At 37.7% G+C, this 22,558-nt stretch overlaps 1 protein-coding gene across 1 annotated transcript in view; it reads right to left on the reverse strand.

The window, feature by feature from the left end:
• nrg3b (neuregulin 3b) overlaps positions 1-22,558 on the reverse strand; it is a 218,047-nt gene that overhangs the window by 96,329 nt on the left and 99,160 nt on the right. Inside the window, exon 2 of the mRNA XM_020642761.3 lies at positions 11,419-11,554. Coding sequence (XP_020498417.1) covers positions 11,419-11,554 — 136 coding nt within the window. The remainder of the gene's footprint in view (positions 1-11,418; positions 11,555-22,558) is intronic.

The raw sequence follows: 22,558 nt of genomic DNA on the forward strand, positions 1-22,558 counted from the left end.
AACCACAAGTGATGGAAGCCATCGGACACTTCACAATATTCAACAACTGAAAGGATCATTTCTCTAAAATTGGAAGTGACTGGACAGGCTTACTTGCCTTATCATCAACTAAGTCATAGCTAGCTTTGCCAAGTAAAAAAAAATTCAACCAAAACTAACACAGAGTAGAGGGTTTGTTAAAGCCTGGAGTCCTATTTATATTACATGACATTTGAAGATACACTGTGAACTCTGAGTACACCATGCTGTATAGCCTACAAGTGCTCAAGCAAGACTTATGCACCTTTAGCACATGTAGGCAATCAACTTCAAGTGGTATGAGCTGTTACAACATTTAACTTGCTGTGTCAGCTGTGATGGAAAGTGATGGAAAGGACTTACTATCCCAGTTATCAAGCTTGGTCAATTAGCTTCTGCACTTAAAATGGAATCTCCACTCAGAAAATGAAGAGGAGATATTAGTTAGCCTAGCTAGCAAACGTTAGAATTGAGTCAACTCAACTTTTCTTTGTTATTTCAAAAGTTAACAGTTAAATTTTCTCTCAAAAATAAAGTCTATAAGTCTCAAAAATACACACAAAAGTTCAGTAGGCCTATATTTTGTGTCGTTAGCAAAAACAGTAAAAATTCAGATTGACATTGAGAACGTTTGGTCATTTATAGGTACTATAGTGTAGTTTACTGTATGAAATAAGAAGATACATGTTGCCAATTAAATTTAAAAAAATGGTTGTATGGTTGTTTTTTTTCACAAAGCTGATATGTGAAACAGCAAACAATGAACCAACACCCTTTTAAAACTGTAATTGCTCGCATGGTGGATTTTCTTCACAACATGTCTATCGCACGCTCATTAAATCCTCCAGCATGAAAACAAAGCAGCCTTTGTAAGCCGAACATAGACACGTGATTCTTTCATCTTCTCTATGACGACTCTGCAGAGCGTCAATTATAATGCTGTGAGAACCTCAGCAAACGCATGGAGGGAAGAACTAAGTTGTGTGTTTACGTTGGTATTCATGTATTGGTAATCAGTACTGGAGCAGTAATTATGTTTGCCTCGCAGATGCTCTGAAGAGCCAAGTGTTTTGGAAAGAAATTGGTTATAAATTTAAAAGGAGGAGATGTATTATAATTCAACATGTAGGGCACCTCTAGTTTTATACGATTAATTCACTTGAACAAGAAACTTAATGTGTAAGCTGTATTTGGTCCCAAAGGAAGAAGATGGGTCTGTCATCACATGCTACATGCCACAAAAAATAAATAAAAATGTTTTGATTCTTACTTAGATCTGAGGTAATAACTTAGACCTTTGTCAAGTAATTCTCCTCACATCGAACAGCACTGTTATTACATTTTGTGCTGCATGTTGGAGGTGTGTGGGAGCTGCCGGCTTTCATTGATGCTGTTCTTCTTATGGCCTTGTGCCTACGTGATGAATGTATAACAACCCTCCCCCATCTGTCAGGGGGATGCAGCCAACAGGTAAGTCTGCTCCCACGTTTATAATTGTGTTGCTTTCATAAGGCAGCTGGGTGGGGTTGTGTGGGACATGGCCCATTGGCTTTAAGCCTGGAGAACGTCCTCCCTAGCAGGATGGATCAGCCGAGGAGCGACAGCATCGTGGATTAGTGCGGCCTGTCAAGGTCTGACGGTGCAGTGACAATTTAATCGCTGAACTGGCTCCCCGTAGAAAAGGGGAAGATGAGAGGAAGGAAAAACAGGAAAGGGAAGTCAAGAGGTTGTGGTCTTCATTTATATGATTCATTTTGTCACATCAGATTCTGTTAATACTGCTGTCAAAGTCTCCGGGGTCCTGGGGAGGAGAAAAAGCGCACAAACAGGCTCACACTGACACAGCCGAACGCACACAGGCACTCTGGGCCTATCCTTAAGCTTATTTATACCGTAAACTACCAATGGAAACAACTCCTTTTCTCATGGGGAGCACAAAATGCTATGTTTTTGATTCATTTGCAAGATATCATGCGATTCTTTATCAGTTTAGACAAAACACGGCCTCTTGGGCATTTAAATACACACTTAAAAAGACGTAGAAGTTACTGCCTATTTTGGTTTTAAAGGAAATAAATCAATGCTCATTTAAATATGATCTAATATCTCTTATGTCAGCACAGCTTTGCAAGGAACAATCAAATGTGCACATTTTGTCATGCATTATTCACGACATCAGTCATTCAAACCATTAGGTGGCAATTATTTCAATGTCCAATCAATCTGAATTAGCGCACGGAATATATTGCAAAGTGATGACAGAGCATTTAAAACGTATAAGTACAATGGCAGAGAAAGTATAAGTGAGTCAACAACTTCTTCTCTGCCTCTGGCCTCTCACTAATGAGGGAAGAAGTTACCATGGCAATAGTAGACATGAGCTACCTTGAGCTTTGCCAGGCTGTTAATGTGCACACAAGCACAAAGACACACACAAACAAAGGGAGGTGATTTCAACCTCTACGCAGAGGAAAGAATACAAGCTAGACGATTCGAAATGTACATAAATTCAAAGGTGTGGTGGCATATAAAGACAGCTTTGAATTTTTCTTCTTTGACCTAAATCATTAAAAGCAGCAACCGATGTCTGCTGATACTTCAGTAGTCTTCTTCTCTATTGGTAGTATTATATGCACTTTGACTTTCACAACCCAAGTAATCAGAGCCTGATTTTAAAGATGAACTATTTTAATAACACTCTTTTAAAGTGTTGCAAGTTTTAGACTTTTTTCAGTTTTTGTATTTCAAGTTAGCAAGTCCTTTTGTTCCTGATTTGAGCAAAAATTACAGAATAAGAACAAAGGCATCAATTACTCTGTCGGCTGAAATTAAGATGTTAAACCATCTTTGTTCACATCCCTTCTTTAGAATTCAAAATGCACCCTGTTTAATTCTCAAGCAACCCTTGTAGCAACTTATGCCCTGAATAGTAATTTTACATTGCTATGATATGGATTTACATATCAATTTGAATAGGGAAAAAAATAAAAACCCTCAACAATGGACGCAGTATGGTAAAAAAAAAAGTGCCACTATAACAATGCAGTTGATATTTTTCCTCTTTTGTTTCTCTTTGGCGAGGTGGCGGCAGGCTATAAAGCTAACTTGCAGCAGTTTTGCATCATCCAGGCAACACAAGCTTAGCCTCTGCATGTGCAGCGTGTTGTTGATACAATGCCCACACAAGTTAGGAAACATTCTGTTGAAAAGGAGGCGAGCATTTTTCACTGAAGGGAAACCGTTTTCCTCACAGTTTTTTTTTTTTTCTAAGAGGAATCTTTTTCCATTTCAAGTGAGGAGAAAAAGATTGTGCAGCACAGCCATGATGTCACTGCAGAGAGAGTGTTGCTTTGTAAAAATGGGCATGCTCTCGTTGTTTGCTGGGTTCAATGCCCTTAGTAAAAGCATGCGGCTCTGTGTTTTACCAGAACACAACACAATTCCGCAGGTGGTGTCCCAACTCCAGCGCATCTTTATTCACACTAATATATTCCACACCATCGTCCAAGCGTGGCTAACTGCATGCTTATGGTTTGCTGAGCACATGTCAGAATGATACTACCGGGCACCTCACATCAAAGTCAAAACCTGCCTCACTGAACGGGTGCAATATTATAAAAACTACAACCTGCTAATAACTGTGTTGAAAAATGCAAAAAAGACTGAGGTGTATCATCAGAGCTGAATGAAGGGCATCCATGCAAAATAATCAATTACAAAACAGTTATTTCTATAAGATATTATCAAAAGCCAGAGGGTCTCTGGAATCTGTTTCACTGGATACAATCCTGTTATCCACAGACCTTTCAAATCTGAGCCAGCTGACGCATATCTCTCAGCACCACCAATTAACCTCCAGTAGGAACTGTTGACATTTCTAAAACACGCTGTAGCAAAATGACACAAACAAAACATACAGTTGACATTTTGCCATGAACTTGGCCATGCTCAAGCTAAAGGAAAGGAGCAATATTGTTTGTGACAGTAACCATCACTGAAGCATACAAATCCTTGTGCCAATAATTAACATCATTTGCCCTTGGAGCTGCCCGTCTGTGTAGATATTATCAAAGTTTATAGTGAAAGACATAATGCTACTTTCTAATGGGAAAAAAATGCTTCTTGTGTATATATATATATATATATATATATACTTGTAGTGTATTATATCTTAATCTCCCTTCCCTCTTTAGCCATTGTGCTAGCTACTCTTACAGTTTAATTAATCTGACGGTACTCTCTATAATCAAAATGTGCTTTGGATATAGGATCTATGTACAAGTCTTTGGTGTTCAAAGTGTTTCTGTTCATTCATAGTCAGGGCAGTATCAGTACGCAGGAGAACAGTAAAGAGCAAAAGAGCCAGAATGTATTTGTAGTTTGCAAGCCCGAAACCCATTAAAAGACAATTATAATTTCAGCAAGCTTTAGAAACAGAAATCTGCAAAAAGTACAGATATAAATCCATGCAAAGTAGAAGGAAACTCTTGCACTTCCGGCACTCCACAAATGGAGGTCGGTGCTCTCAGAGAAGGGCTTTAGATCTTAAAAAAAACATAATTCAGTGGACTCCTCTCAGACAGGATCCAAAGAAGGAACTGGAGAACATGAATCACTTAAGGCAAATTTATTTAGGTAATCCCTAAGAGTCAAACAGTACAGGAACAGATTTGAAAAAGCGAAATACATCCCGACTCACAGCGAGCTATCACTCAATGGTTAATGAAAGTGGGTGGTAAGCAGGGAGTATACCGGAACTGTGACAGTACCCGTGTGTAGCCCACTAATATTACATCCCATCCCAAATGTGATTATATACAATCTACACTATTTATAAAACAACAACTATTTAGATTAAACTCCATGTTTAGCCGATCTATCTGTGTTACCTCGGCTAAAATCACAGTCAAAAAACAGACATCTGCTAGTAATGTGGATTATCCTAGCACTGATTTCACATAGTTTGGTTTTCTAGCAATTTAGCAGTTTTAGACAATCAACATCATCTGCAGTAAATACAGATCTAATTTGGTTGGCAAAAAGTCTCTCCAATTTATCTTTAACATCTCAAGTTGTTATTATGCAGAGAATTTAGCACTTTTGCATTTTTCTTTGAACATTTGGCATTAAGCAGTTTGTCAGTTTCTTCAAACAGAAATCGGCTTAAAGTGCAGGCGGAAATCTGATATCATCTCTTAACTGTAATTCCATTACCACATCTCACTTTGCGAATGCAGCTGAAAACAAAGATGCCATTTATCAATATACTGCCAGAGGCTATTTTGTGCACAAATATTGGTTTTTAAAAGTCGAGATTGATCTGAGAACAGTGTGGTGCGTGTACTTACATTTTTTTCCCCTGGCATTAAGTTTATCCGGCAAATTTCTTTTGATTTTTTTTGTAAAGTGTAGTTAACCTGAGATATTCTGTCAGTCACTGGCTGATCAAAGCATCCCCACAGTCTGCCACAGGTTTCCTTTTGTATCTCTGCACACCAACACGTGAACACTCACATGAGCCAGCAACAGTTCTCTTAAGATCACAATCACACGTGTAATCTCTTTCTCGTGTTAATTCAATTTAACATGCCATATATCGTCCCACAGCAATCCTCCACTTCTGGCACAAGGACATATTTTCCCCTTGGGGAGAAACTTTAGCGGCGTTTTTTAGTCCACATTCACCATCACAAAAAAAAAAAAGTCTCAGTGCTGTGGAGCTGAAAGAAGAGGAAAGCAGGTGACAAGATTGGCTTTGACTGCCAGCTCTACCACACCTCCTGATAATGTATTCCTCCACCTTTGGCTTTTTTTTTATATTTTCATTTAATATATGCATTCTACTTTTGTTTGCTGAGTGAGTCTGACATCTCGAAGAGAAAAGCTAAGTGTGCCATCGTCTTCATCCCTCCTTTATAATAAGAATTGTGTCAAAAACGTGTTTCTCATCCCGCTAAAGGCGGACATCTGATGCTTACTTCACAATAGATCACTTATTCATTCATTTTTGCTTTTAGCTTTCTGTCACTGCACAGATCTAGCACAGTGTTTAAATAAGAACCTGAATACTTTGGCCACATGGGAGGAAATATTTGTCATTTAGCTAAATGTCTGGTTTGATGAAGTAAATATTTTCTCTGTTTCTCCACTTAAGACCCGCTGATTAAGATTCAATTCTCTTATTTTTGACAAAATACAGTGTCCAAACTCCTTCTTCATGTGTTCTTTGATCTAAAGGCACTCTAAATTACATATTGTAACACATAAGTGTTTTGCATCTTCAAATAATTGATACTATTTAATTCAATTCCATCTTTATTTGTTTGAACCATTGTTGATCCATTTTGAGTATATAAGTATGAGTCTAAATTTGCCAATTAAGCCTTTTTCAGCCATTTTTTTCACAATCAAAGTAGGACATTCGGGTGAATTTGGCAAGACACTGAAGTAACAGCTGGGTTTAAGCTTCCATGATGGAGAATTAACTAATTCCTACTATCATTATCCATGGAGAGAAAATATTTACACGCTACAGTCATATGTTTAGCACCACTCCCTACAAAGCCTTTGACTTTTTCTACATTTGTACTTCGAGTATAAAGGAGCCCTAGCACTGATGTGGAAGTAGGTCTTAAACTCAAATTTGCATGTTTATTTTGGGAGCCTTGTTAGCATTGGCAAACACGAGCATCCGGCAGAGAGGGAGAGGAGGGGAGGGGAGGGAGAGGAGGGAAGGGGAGGGGGGATGCAGAAAGGAGGAAGGAAATGTTTCATAACAAAATACATTGATTCCCAACTTCTAAACTGTGTTCTCATCCAACGATCCAAGTGTTTAAAGATTGTTCTGACAACTCGACATGTCTAATGCTGGAAAACATCCAGCCATCTATTATGCTCTTTACTGCATGGCCTGGAGGAGAAGATGACGTCAGAAGAGAAATCTTAAGAAAAAGCTTGACTTTTCTTTACTTTAAAGCAGACAGTAGGAGATCCGCACTTATTGTCATGAGGATGCTGCTCTGGCATTGCTTGGAGCGATGATTGATCAACAGTATCTCCAGCACCAGAAACCTGAGTTTAATCATCTGACTTTTATTTCTTCAACTCACAACTTTTTCCATTGTACTTGTATCCAGAAATGTGCAGTGACATTATATAGGAGTGGCACATCAGCAACTCTATTATTTGCAGCTCTAACTCATTGTTTGGGTTTTTGTCAGTCCATATGGTTGATTCCCCAAAAACTAAAATTGTGGGCAGCCATTTTCAGCACACAAGCTGACTATCTGCTACATGCTCAGCATGAAATGGCCAAAAAATAAGTAAACAAATGGCTGGTGAGGACAGTAGAATCTTTAACAAAACAAAAAGAGACATATTTTCTCTGGAGCTGGTTGACAAAACCAGACCACACCGGAATCATATAATTTATAAAATGACTCTTCTGTTTTAACGTTCATGTCTCCTCCTTGACCTCAAAAGAATGGCCCAAGTAATTAAAAAAGGTACATACACTGAACAAGCAGTATAAGTAAGAAAAGAAAACTGTCTTCAAGGATTTTTGTTTGGCAGACACCGATGTTCGAGCTTGGCTGTCAGTAGCTTATTTTTCGATGCTAAGCTTGTTATCAGGGAGGGGTTCCTTCAGTGTTTATCGTTTAAGAGTTTTTTTTTTTTTTAATAAGAGCCAAATTATCTGCAGAGGTCTCCTTTTCTCTGAAACAATCAGACCCCGTAGTTAAAAGCAGTGAAATCACTGAATGCAGCAGTTTCACTTTATAAATAACTGTTTCTCTAAACCTCTTTGGTGAGGTTCAGGGGGCTATGAGCCAAGCTGGTGCTAACTTTAGCTCACCATGCTACGCAACTAAAATCCTTCATCCTATTTAATGGTTTACTTATAATGTTGTTGGCTAAGAATGTTTAATATTCCGGCTGACAGCCAGCTTTTATGGAAAAACTCAGATGAACATACTACATCTTACAGTGAGAGTCAAGAAGAAAAAGGGAATGAAAAGTTGTAGGCTCGGTTGGAAGCCAAAATAGATTTGGCAGCCAATATTCTGAGCTAATAGTTTATCAAGGCAAAGGGTTTAAAGCTCCCACAAAACTAAAGGATATTTTTGGTCGTGTGTGCCACAATTTTGATTACCCAAGATTTCTTCAAGTCATAGTAGAAAATACCACAGTTCTGCTGTTTTTTTTAGTTATTTTGGAGTGCTTTCTGCCCCCTAGTGGTATGCAATGTTTTGATGCACCTTTAATGTTGACTTCAACATCCATCTGCTGCTGCAAGTAAGTCATCTTCAAAACAATCAATTACTATCCTGTTAAAACTACTAACACATGAAGTTCCATAGCAGCTATGGTATTAAACAACATCAGCATAGTGATTATAGTGCAAAAATGATCATATTTTACTCACTTCTTTTCAGGACTTCTCCCAAGCAAAGGGAGCAACCTTTCAACAAAAGTACTCACAAACCTGTAATCATTCTTTCACACAACAGGCACTCAGCTCAAGAGGAATGGGCAGACAGTGCCTCTAGGTTAGGCCCTCCAATCCTTCCTGAGTTCTATATGCAGTCATTCATCCTTCGTTAATTATAGCCCTCAAGCGAGCCGCTACGAGTCTTCTGGGTTTTTTGATGCTACTGCTGCACAGGTGGGATGGTGCAATTTGTTTCTGGCCATCATAAAATGACATGTCAACTACACCAAGAGTCCTATGTATTACCTTGAGTTTCCAATCAGGAAAATTATATAAAAATTACCTAAAATTATCTTCAGAAAATCTCAATAAACACACTTGTTTTAAAAAAATATATATCATCAGAGTGTTGCTTCCTGCCATTTACAACAATATGATTTTCCCTGGTTACTTCTAAAGTTGTATGTTTTCTGAATTATGAAACAAACAATACTTGAATAATGACATTATTTTGGACTACAAGTTGTTAAGGTAACTGTTTGCTATACTGTTAACATATAACCCTCCTTATGACTGAAAAAAGACGATAAGGCCTACGTGCACTATTTCCTGACTGTTTTTCAACTATTTTTGCCCAACATTGACTTTTCTAAGAGGATTTGCTTATGCTCATGCACTCATTTATAATTCACCACTTTTTTCTCTTGGATGAAGATTTGGGCCCTTTAATTCCAGGTAGGTATACTAATGAGCTGTTTTTCAATTCAGCACCATTCAGCACAACTCTTCCCTCCGAGAAAATGTCTTATCATGTATTTTTAAAGTGATGTATTTTTAAAGGGATACAAATGTTATTGCAGAAAGAAGAGGAGATACAGAAGGCTTCAAAAGGGGGACATGCAGGAACATACAAATAACTCAAAGGCCTATACCATGGACCCACACTTTTCTCTATATTTGCATGTATATGTTCATAAATATGCAATGCATATGTTTATATTCATATTATAGCATACTGTTTCGTGTGTGTGTGTGTGTGTGTGTGTGTGTGTGTGTGTGTGTGTGTGTGTGTGTGTGTGTGTGTGTGTGTGTGTGTGTGTGTGTGTGTGCGCGTGTGTGTGTGTGTGTGCGTGCATGTGTGCGTGTGTGTGTGTGCGTGTTTTTATTTTTATTTTAGTACACTTCAAACAATGGTTGGTACCAATTCTAGTCTGGAAAATGCTTCTATTACAACCTAAAGTGCCCAATAAGGCATCAGCAAGTATGACTGTATCTGAAAGATAGCATAATTCACAAGCTAAGACAAAAAGTCATCTTTTTAAATAGTAGCAAGCACAGAAAAAGTACAGAAAACTACTTTTTTAGAGCAGTGAAGAAGAATTCATTTCAGGTATTATATCATATGATAATAAATGAACAACAGAGTGGTGCTAGAGAGAAGATAACTCTAGTCACAACTACACTAACTAGATTAGTGTCACTCCAATGACACAGCACATACAATACGGAGGGGCTGTGGCTAAAGCTAGCTTAGCTTGTATCTTGGTTATTTTTTTTATTTTTTTTAGGTTTGGATTCCCCACTGTTCAATGTTCAACATTAACTGAAGTAGTTCACATTAAATTACGATTTTGTCCAACACTCAACCACAGAAGGCTGCTCTAGTCTGGTAGCTAGCTAAATTGTCACAGTTGCTCTGCTTGTTTTTAGGTTAAAAATCAATCATATCACATCAATACAGGGTTAGTAATGTAAATCTGTCAGTTTTTAGACACTAACGCTGCAGATCAGATACTATGGTATCTATCTATGGTATCAGTACTTTGAATTGGCTTACTTGCAAAAATCAGGTATATATATAAAATAGTTAGCATACCAGAAGGCAAAGTTGCTACTAAAAAGCATATAAGCATATTTTATACCATTTAATATCCATAAATATAACTCTTTGACTTTTTGACTCCCACTGCAAATCACTTTCTGATTTAAGTTTTATAAAAGTGTGCCTTCCCTTTATCACAACAATAAAGTAACCTAACAAGCTGGCATGACAGATAAAGGCTTGCAAAAGCAAGCAAATAGGTTTGTCTAATGCATCAAAAGGGATTAGATTGGTTGCTTCAATACATTTTATCTTGGATATTGACAACATTTTAGTTTAGCCCTCCACACTATTTGCTGTGTCAGTCAGATAAGAGTAAACTTAAAGTGGTCCCATCTATCTCTTTTGTTTGGCAATCAGGCCTTGAGCGACTACTTGGGTGAAACAAAGAGAAAATAAAGAAAAGGAAAAAGGAAAGTGTTATAAAATATCAGCTTCTTTTAAGTTAGATAACAGAAGAACCTTATGAAAGCCCTTCTTTACACGTAGCATTAGAATGAGCCTCATTCCAAAGAGGTCATATCACACAACATTAATGCCAAGGTTTACACATAAAGGAATGCCGTTTCATTACATTTCATTTTGACTAAATATTTGTCAGGCTACATTAAAGTCTTAGTTAGATCACAATTTGCTCTCTATGTTCTTGCTAGTTTGCTTTCCTTTGATTTTGTGTGAAAATGAGAATAAGCTGCATCCAATGTAAAAAAAAGCATCTCTGATTCCTCGGTTAGTGGTGTCGGTTATTATTGATTTCGGTGCATTCAAGGTGCATTTGCAAAACCATTTTCCTGTGTTTCATCAGCCTAAAGAGGCAGTCTGTCAGCCTTGAGAGGAAAAAGAAACAACTTGAATGAAAATGACCCCAAGGTCAGGGATTGAAGAGAAGGGCAAAGCGAGGAAACGTCAATGCTGAAAGAGAAACCAAACGCCTTACACACACACACACACACACACACACACACACACACACACACACACACACACACACACACACACACCACACACATGCCACACACACACACACACACACACACACACACACACACACACACACACACACACAAATAAGGATCAGTGCACTCACCTGCAATGTCTGTGAACCCCAGCCACAGTTTCAATGATAGAGCACTCTCCCTCATTTAGACAAAACGCCAGGTCCTTGTCGTCTACACACGGTTTAAAGACCTCTGAATGTAGACTAGGAAGCGTGGGGGCCACAGCTGGAGACAGAGAAAAATACAGAAACACAGATTTAGTCACAATTGAACAGCAAGTATGAATATAAAAGTAATTCCTCTCACTCTTCCAACCATCCTTTAGGCAAATTCAGCTTATACACACAGGAACATTACTTATTTTATTAATTTCTTTAATTTGCTGTTGCACATAGACGCTTTCATGGTTTTCAAGTATATTTAAATTTCTTTGTTTTTAGATGACCACTTTCTACAAATAGGAGAAGAAGGATTTTTCCACGTTGATTTCTGAAACTCTTTGGCCTAAAGTAAGAGTAGTGCAAAGAAAAACTAACCTTCATTTCTGACTTTGTCTAAACTATGGATTTTTGGGTTGATGGTTCCTGACATCAAACTGAATTAAAATAGAAATGGAGGTAACACAGATTTTACTGACTGCATTGACATGCTTTAATATTACATAATATTATTATGCTTTATTTATTAATATTATTAATAAATAATATTTAATATATTAATCATATTTATTAATATTATTAATAAATAAAGTAAAAATCTACTCTTTACGCTACTGTAAGTTAGAAAATCATAAAAATCACATTATATGGTGCACTGCTAGCAAAGCGTGTAATATAAGTGAAAGCCAGTGAAATGGCATTTGGCAATTTTTATAATCACACTAGAATGGTAGCTTTACTTAGTATTGGCCAATTGGTGTCAGAATCCATATCAGAGAGAAAATGGCATTTAAACATCTTAAACATTTCTACAGGCTTCCTGTATTTATTTTTTTTGTTTAAAATGAAGCAGGTCAGATTCAGTAACATAGTGACTTCCCTGGTCCTTCTTTTGTAAACAGAAAAATAACTTCCAGAGGTAAGGATTATAATATGTCAAATTACCGAGAAGCTGAACGGTGAAAAAAATGGGCGCAAAAATGGCGCATTAACTCTCCTCTTCTAGTCTGACCCTGCGCTGCTCTCACATAAAGAGCATGACCACCATGCACCAGCACTGCAATGCAGGGTTCCCCACCCTGTGAAATATGCACAGCTGTCAGGTGTGTGGTCACAGTGACATGAAAATATTGTGTGCTCACATGTGCAACCAACCACACGCTAGTGTATGCAGATATGCCATCAAAATCATTAGAACATCAGAGTGTAAGCAAACATATACACACACAGTAATTGTCTCAGAAGCTCTTTCACTTCACCATGTCGTCAAGCTTTCATAATTGGATTGACTGGTATAACACGCAATACCTTGCCAATACAATTGGATTACACATCTGAGTCTGCTTTCATCCATTTATATTATGCACACACATGCACGTTCACACACCATATTCTTCTAATTGTCACTCCGAGTCTATTTCTATCATCCTTTCACAGGGCGTCTGACACATCTTTGTTGCCATCTGCTTTGTGTGCTTCCACTTCTGTTGTCCAATGTCCTTTCCCAGCTTGAGCTTGAGGCTCAAGTGACCAAAAAAAAAACAACCTGGTAATCCATTTGTTGTGCCCCAGTGTCCAGTTCAATCTATGTTTTGTTTATGACCATTGATCGATAAATCCAAGGCTCTTGATGTAAGGCCCGAGAGATGATGAGAGATCAGAGGAAACACAAAAAGAGATACGTGGTGCTCTAGAGGCCAACCAAGAAGGGGCATATCCAGACTTTTCTGATTAGTGTGGGATGGCTAAGACTGGGGCTCTGATTTACGCAGGAAGGGGGTGGATGGGCATGAAGTAGTGTGTGCATACCAAGTGGCAACCTCAGGTGTTAAAATATGGAAGCCAATGCAGAGGTGCAAAGAACTATAGTTAAGTGTCCACTTGAGGCTGGCTGCAATAGAGACTGAATCCCCATTAGGGCTCCTTTTAAAATATCTTATTAATATGCATTTGGTATTTAGAGCACTTTTTTTTTGGACACACTGTGAGTGTACATACCAATATTCCCAAGTTTTAGTTTAACAATACAGCAAAATAGAATGGTTACTTCTTAATCTTTAGTGCTTCTTTTTCAATCTTGATTCTTTAAGGACTAGAAAAGTAGATATTTCTCCATAATTCAAATCTTCGACTAGAGATTTGATACTTTGAAATAACACAAAAGCTACTGACAGTCTTTTCCAACAATAAGTTGATTGAAACACAAGTCTTGCCCTCTGTCTTGGAAGATCGACAATGATAGTTTAGGGGATTGGCGTTAAGATTCCAGGGGGCCATCCCAGGGAATCCATTGGACACGCCCCTGCAACAAAGACTGTACTCTGCCAGATTACGAATGTGGAAAATATCACTAACACTTGTTGCCAAAATGTTATCTTCAAAATGATTTGGACTCCCTTTCATGTTTTTTAAAAGCTCCGGATCTGTTGCGCGTCTTCTTTTTTGATTTCTGGTTGGAATTATTATGAGTTCACTTGTCGTTTTTCAGTCAGGGGAGAATTTTGCACATTAAAGTAGGTCCCAAACCCATGCTGACTCTTTCGCTGTCTTTGCTTTAAAACACACTGGATTACTTGTATCTTGTATTATTAACTGCACATATTCCCTCAGTGAATTGTTTAAGAGGTTATTTATTCCAAGCTGCGACTTCAATAATAGAAAATAGAACACAACATACTGCTTTGTTACACATGTCCCTGGTAATGATTGTAATCATAGTTAAAGCCCCTTCTTATTCAAATACAAGGAAGTGACCACATGTGAAGACCGTTCCGCTTGAAGTACAAAGACAATACAAGCTATGTTAGGTCAGCAGTTAAGGTTTAAGCACATGAAGCAAAGCTTTTCTGACAAAGAAGTAAATTGATTTTGTGCTGTAAGCCCCACCATTGATAAATGTACATTAGAAAAGCCAAGGTCATACAGATACCGAGCACCCTTTTAGTAACTGCATCGCAAGTCATCTTATCTCTGCTAAAACTTCATATTTCCACTTGTTACTTATCTTATTTCAAAGAAAGAAGGTTTTCAACGAATAATTTTTTATATACTCCTCTGGATTTAAAGTGGTTCGAGAGCGGCAGCATTTCATTTGTCATACGTTGTTGACAGCGCAGAGGGATAGGATGTGAACTACACAAGGTCAGAATGGTACCAGTGACACAGCACTTTGGGAGTGGAAGACAATGCATAACTCCTGCGTATATTTAAGCACAAGGGACACAGCTCTCACAAAACTCAAAAATAGTTGTGTTCCGCTGCCATTTCCCGTTCTAGTTTCTTATACAAGGACTACATTTTGGCCGATACAGGGTCCCCCTAATGAGTACTAAAACATAGCTGTATACTAAACCTGTATGGATGTGATGATTCCTCTGTTGTATCCACGGCACAGTAGGCCTATACTGAAGGAATCCTAACTTAAAACAACATGAGCGCTTAGATACAAGGTGAGATAAAATTTAGCAGCAGCCTTGCTAAGGACAGCCAGGCTATCGACAGCCCAGTAAACAACAGCTTGGCTAAAGTCTGTTAAGCTAACGACTGCTTGGCTAACCACAGCATGTCACTTTGTGTTTTTAACTGTTTAAAAGGTCTTAACTTTGAATTTAGGAACAGCTTTGAAAAAGTGTAATGCTAAAACACTGATAATTCACATTTTGTTAGCTTTGACTTATGTTAGACTCTCTGCCAGCAGTCACTCTGGTTGTACCTGAAATCAGTCAACAGTAGTTGCTATTGACAGTGACCATATTTAATTTTGCTGCGGCTGTGCTTTCTGAAAGAAGAAATAAGTCGTATTTTTGGGGACTAATAAATTATTATTTAAGATTATTGAATCAAGGCATTGACTATCTTAATTGCTGGTGCCAGATACTGCATTTGAGGCAGCACTGAGGCATGTATCTGCGTTATTATGACTGTACTGGCCCATTAGAGCAGGCTTTTTGTACATTGGCACATGGATTTTTCATTACGTTAATATGTCAGTTTTATACTCGGTGAGCAGGATGACATTCGAGTCTAAAATAAAACATTTTACAGCATACTTTATATGTACAGAGGTTTTCATTTTTTTCATTTTTTTTTTTAAAGCTGTTAGTTCAACATTTTTAGTAGCTTTTAAATTGCACCCATACCAGTATCCCATGAATCAGTTAAAATCTTGGACATAAAATGCATTCATATCATCTTGCTGTCCATTTTCTTTAAACTGATAAAAAAAAAGTGCTAAGTCTCTCACCTGTCATCCTACAACAACATACAGGCTATGCTCTAGTTCTACAAACGGCCTGTTCTGATTACCACTCAGAAATTTGCTAAAAATTAACTCCTTACTCTTAAAGGATTACCTCAACTTTTTCAGCCCTATTTGCTGCATCCAAAAACAAGCCATCTTCAATTATGTTAGGCCTTGAGCAATACAGGCTGTCCATTTCTTATGGTTTCCTTTTTCATCACTATGACAGACAAGAAATGAATCAGCACCTGTCAAACAGGATCTTGTAGAAACTGTTCTTTGAAAATAGCCCTGTCTTAAGTAGAGTGAGTTAATAAAGCAATTAGTCCGTTTCCTGAATGCACCGGAGCTGAATAGTGATAATGTGGGTTTGTTCGTATAGATGCATTATTTTCTGTGTTGTCATTTCCTGACTAATAAGACACTGACCATGACAAGTCCAGATAAACCCAATGGAACCATACAGTCAAACTAATTAAACGCTGAACCTTTTCTATTCAAAACTACTGAAAGCATATCAAAGCTTTAAAATAATGAGCTTCATCTTTAATAATAATAGCTAATTAATGATGTGTCGCCACTTTAAGATGCAAAGTCATGACTAATTATAACAAACAAAGCAAACATGTTAACATTAGGTTAATTATTAGGACTTAAAATGAATCTTTGTATTTAAAAAAATCACAATGAAAACTCTCTGAACTGCCATGTAGCTAAAACAAACATGGAGGAAAATGTGCTTATAATGGCAGCTTAAGTGGGAGCGGGATTCATATCCATTCATATAGACTAGTATAGAATATAATATAGAATAATTTCAGTCAATATCTTCAAAAAGTCCAGCAGCTAAAACTAATAAGTATTGGATTTGTTTTATTTCAAAATGCATAGTGTCTGAATCTCTGATGTAGGTAAACATCATTACATACCAATAGTACTATAAAGACATTACAATTCTCCACAACAAAGCAAAATCCTATGAGTTGAATTACATACAGCTCACAGTTCAGAGCATGCTAACAATGCTAGAACCGGTAATCATCACTGAGAAAGACTCATAAGACTAAGACGCATTGTTGTTTTTTTCCCCCTTCATAAGCAGGAAGTCAAAGCGCCACACATTATTCTCTATGAGTGCTTACAGACACAGCCAATCAAAATGCACTTAGAGTGGGCCAGTGTCTCATAGTCATTATACTGCACGATGGAGCGTGGTCAACGAAGTCACTGTTAAATGTCTGCCCTCGGCCAAAAACCAAGAAAAATTTGGCTCTAAAAAATCCTACTTAAAACATATTCATGTCAATTTGACAAGTCTAGATCCATAAAGCAGGCATTTTTAACTAACACACACATGTTGACGTAGATGGGACTCTGGCTATGTTTTTCAAGCAGAACAGAATTATTATGCACGACTTCTTTATGGCCTGTGATTATATTAAATGGAATATATGCTCCATTTGTAGTGGTTTGTACTGTTATTGTCAATTGCATTTGTCTAAGTTCAGTTTTTTCTGTTTTCTTTTTTTTTTTTAGGTCTGATGCTTGATTGCTTTCAACAATTAATTACAGTGCGGCTGAAAGCTGTAGTTATATTACACTTTTTGCAGCCTCGACTCACTTGAAACCCAGTTTTAAAATGATCCATTACTCTTTCATGAAGTTGGAGTGAAAAGGGTTCTATGTAAGTGTCCTATGGAGACCTTCACGTCCTCGGCACACACTCTGTATGCACATGCTGCTGGATGCACACACGACGTACTGTAGACAGAGCATTCTTGGCACAGACAACACAAGAGACAATTCCATTTACAACTGTAGCATTTTCCTGCTATGGCTTCCTTCTAATGTGCTCATTAGTGTTCTTGTGCTGAGCCTTATACCCCCAGAGACAGTGGTGAAGAGAGAACTGCCTGTGTTTACTGCAGCACACATCAAAGAAGGCCTTACTACGTAAAGGGAAAGTCCTAAGAGAGCCTGCTGATTGCTTACCCATCATGCACTGCTGCCTTTTGGACAGAACCATATGCAGACAAATATACAGCTCAGCTGGTATGGACAACACATTTTCTCTGGCAATGCTATCGCTCACAATGGTTTGGATGACTTGAACTTGGCTTTTCCCTCTCTGAAGCAGCATTTTAACAGCTGCAGGAAGACTGGAGAGACTGTAAATAACTGGAATCCTTATTCAAAATAGGGCAATTAATAGTTGGTATCCATAGCACCATGTTCCTCCACATTGACTATAAATAAATATATATATATATATATATATATATAAAAATAAGTGTTTAACCTTAACCTGTTGGTTTCTAACCACACTGGTGGCAAAAAGAAAGCAGTTTGTAAAAACCAGGTGTGAAACTTATAGGCTAGTCCTTCTCAGTTTATTACCAGTTTATTAGTGAGCATTTTCATAATGAGTTTCTGGTCTCAATTGCTAATTTTAAGCCTTTTTTCAGAATTCCTTAATGTAAAGTTTTGGTGGTCCAGTTTATATTCCAGTTTAGAGTTCATTAAGAAGGGCATACTTTAGGGCATGGTCAATTTTGATAGACAAGTCCCTATCAAGAAGATCTCTCAACCAGGACAGAGAGGGTATCAATGCATTAGCCTCTTTGTTACAAATGGCCACGTCTGATTACAAAAAACCCAAGTTGGCCACAGCAACAATAAGAAAAAGGCCTTCATTCAAAACATTCCACCAGCCTATGGATGTCTTCACTAGGGCTACATCCTCCAAATAAAAGTCATGCCAACCATATGGTGTTACCACCTCCAAAAGAGGGGAAAACTGTAGCCTTAAGCAAAGCATTTTAAACTGCATATTTTGTCTCCTAATTTTAAAGACGACAAAGGCTAAGCTAACAAAATAGTTAAAAAGACACCAAACTATATGAATCCATTTAGAAATGGTTACAAACTTCTTACTTACCTCAAGCAGGACAATACACATCAGTTGTGTCAGGTTCCTAACAAGTTCAAACAGAGGTTGTACTTCTTTACCATAATACAGAAACTAGTAATTAGCATTTTTTAAGCAAATATAACAATATTTCCTTTTCTATGACCTTCAAATATGAAGCTGTATAGGCAAAAAGTGCTATGAGGCATGGAGAGTAACAACAATAAAGATTTCCTTTAGCCTTGAATATTCAATACTTGCACACAGCATCAGTCAATATGTTGAAACAGTCAGTATATACACACCCCCACACAGAGAGACATGTCTTGCGTGATCATCAACACAACAGGCCCTTGGAGAGCTTATGTCCCTGACTTGACACAAACAAATAGTACTTGACCCGCAGGACTGTTGGTTAAAGGCTGCAGTCACTGCCTGTAAGCAGGGTTAAAGAGCACATGGCCTTGGTTGCCATGGCAGCGTAGTGATAGGCATTCAATTTTCTCAGGTACTCTAGTTGTCCTTCACTCCAGTCCAACTGGTGGTTGAGGCTACAGTCCCGAAAGTGTATATACTCCACATTCATGGTTTGAGATTGGTTCACACAAAGAGTTGATTTCTTGTTTTCCAGCCAAGGGGTAAGCAGTTCTCCATGTTCACATGATCTCTATCTAAATGAGAGCCTGCTGCGTTAAAGGTTTGGATTAAAGTCCTATAAATGAATGAATCTAGAATAAACTAGCTTAAATTACATTTTGATATGATCAATTATTCCTACTGTAGATTTCCAGTAAGAAAATCAATAGGTAGGGCAAATTTGAAGGCACATTGGCAATATTTCAATTTAAACATATTTTTCAACAAATTAGCTATCTTAGCTATAAACCAGAGCTAATGTTAGCATTCAAACAATCACCAGCTAGTAATAGTGTTCGACAGTAATATAGGATACAATAGGTAAAGAGTTAATGTATTGCATATGGTAATGTATGAGAGTTATTGTTGGCTAGTTACATAGCTACATCACTCTAGCCCCCCTCAAGATTGTCATTATCTATTGTCTTATCAGTTGCTAAATATTTGAGGTACTGAAATTACAAAAATGAGTTAAATTCTGTTCATGTATCCGATATCCAAACCTGAAACTAGCAGTATCACATTATACTGCTAGTTGCACACACATACTCATCTATTCATGTCCAAAACGTATTTTATCCTGGCTGAAGAGATTATTTACTTATTTTTATTGATCTTATTTGTTGAAATATCTCTCTATGCCCAAACTGGTGGAACCTTGAGCTTCTTTATCATCACATCTGTTCTGTAATTTGTGTTTCATGATGGATGTCATTATCTTGCTGCTTGCAAAACAAATCTACCTCCTCGTACAAATAGAGTAACACGAACCGAAACCTGAACAGCATTTGAGCTCCCCATCCTGAGTATGATGTCAGAGGAAAATTGCCCTCATGTCAATATAATGAATGCATCGGTTCCCTAATGTTTGACAAAAGAAGAAGTTATACATTTTAATTCCTTATTTCATTTTATGGTGAATTCAGGACTTCAAATGGCTTTTTTTCTTCTTTGTCCCTGACACACCTTTGAGTCTAGTCTTTATCTAATTGCATCATTACCAGGTGGACAAAAAAAAGGTTTTCACAGTGACAGGCCCAAAGCAGCAGGTTAATAAAGTAGACCCCAATAGACATCAAACATGCATTGAACCTTGAGGGGAACAATTCAGCCCCTTTAATGAAACATTTTAATTATCAACATTATCTGCTGACCTGGTGTCATTTGGATCTTGATTAAAGTTTGGATGCTTACCATACACACACACAACAAGTGAGGCCCTGCATTTCAAAACCCATCCCCCTCCTCCCAAACAGATCATAAAGTGACCTTGAAATTTCTCTTCACAACCCACGCAACATAGTGCAAGCGTTATGCAGCCAAGAGACCGACAGTATGTCCAAATCGCCTGAGCTAGAAAATCCAATAACCTAGACTGTGCAAACATCAGTGGATTGAGTATGTAATTATAGGTTCAGCTCTTAAAGAAAAATAACAGAAATCCTGTCCATCAATCCGAAAACAGACTGGAGAAAAGACCTCTAAGCCGCTGGAATTTTGTCTTCGAATAATAACAATTCATATGATATCAAAAAAGACCATTACATTTAGCTTTGGAAAAAACTGCATTGAAAATAAACACCTATAACTATTGAGAACCTCGTTAAAAAAAAGACGCTTTGCTGATTACACCATTTCTGAAAACTGTGCGTGTGGCCAATGCATTTTGATTTGCATCTAACTGGCAATTCACACTACAATGTCACACGAGACAATCAGTGATGTTCACCAATAAGCAGCGTAACCGTGTTGACGAACTCAGAGGAGGAATCAGAAGGCCAGCCACCTGAAAACGATTCATTTCAATAGTTCACTGAGTAGTGAGTGAGTGTCAAAATATATTCCTGACTATATCATAGTTAGCAGTTAGCATGGACATGCAATGCTAGCTAAGATACCCCTATCTAAAGCTATAAATGTTAAGCTAAAGAGTAGCTCTGTAGTGTTAGCTATTGCTATGCTATTTAGGAGCAAACATTTTTCTGCCAACCCTCAACATTCACCCAAATCATTCATTTAGCAATGACCTGAACTGCTTTAGATAGTTAAAAAAAAAATAAAAAAACACCATGCTCAACACTCATTACTAGTAGCAGTACACACTTCAACCAAGGACAAAGCTAATGCTAGGTGGAAATGGGCTAACAGCTGCCTGCGTTCCTGGGGTTGGTTTGTGGAATGACAGTGTTTTTATTTATAGAATACCAGAGCTTATCCATGCTGGAATCAAAATGAATACAAGGAAAGTACAGAAACGTAAATTACATTGCTCTGGTTGTCATATACTGTAATGATTTAATGTACTATATTTTAGATGCTTGTTTGAATCTACATGAGCCCATAGTTGCATAGTTCAAGGCGATTGTACATTTGCGTTTCCAGTGGCTTGTTTTAGTTTTCTTCTCGCCCCTGAGCATTCTTGAAATCAAATTGGAAATTAAAAATCATGATTTCACTACTTGATAACCCCTCTTACGGTATATATGTGATTACGTCTATCCGTTTTAGAGACCTTAGACCTATAGCTGTTAGAGTAACAGAGGAGATATTACATAAGCACCCTTCAGACAGCACATGGGAGCAGAGGGATAGCTGAGGTTGATTGAAGTTCTCTGAAATTAACATGTCTCAAATTGTTGGGTTATTAGGTTATTATCAGTATCCAGAGTTCTGTGTCTTTCTCAAGCTGCCTCGAGGGCTTTCAGGATAATTTGCCTCCTCTGTTGCACAGTTCTCTGACTCAGAGGTGCTAACAACAGCATAGTTTGGATCAGAAGTGTGACTCTGCTGCTTTTTCAACCGGTAGATGCCCCAGCTTCTTGGTCATAGAGGTCAAAATGTTGTGCTTCCACTCTTACTGACTTGAATTACTAATGATGTTTATTAGAATGCATAAACACAGAGCAATATTATCAGAGGCAATTTCTCCCGCACTAATTTGTCTTCACATTCCATATGCAGAAATATGGAACTAGACAGATAATTTATCCTGATTCATTGATTGTAATTTGTGGTTTAATTATCATAATGGACCACCAGGAGGGACAGAATGATGCGACTGCTTGTGATCTCGGCAATGACAACATCCAATTTGCTCTATTGTATGTGGTGCCTATTATTTGTAAGTGCTTTTGATGTGTTTAAATTCTTATTCCTCTGTTATTCAGATAGATTCTTATTGCTGACATTTAGAGTTGGAGATGGTCTCAGTTGCAGGCATTCGTGTTTAACATCAATTAGCTAAAGATTTATGACGAAGACGCCACAAACAGCTGAGGAAACACACA

This window comes from Labrus bergylta, chromosome 21 (assembly GCF_963930695.1).
Source record: "Labrus bergylta chromosome 21, fLabBer1.1, whole genome shotgun sequence".
Taxonomy (NCBI): domain Eukaryota; kingdom Metazoa; phylum Chordata; class Actinopteri; order Labriformes; family Labridae; genus Labrus; species Labrus bergylta.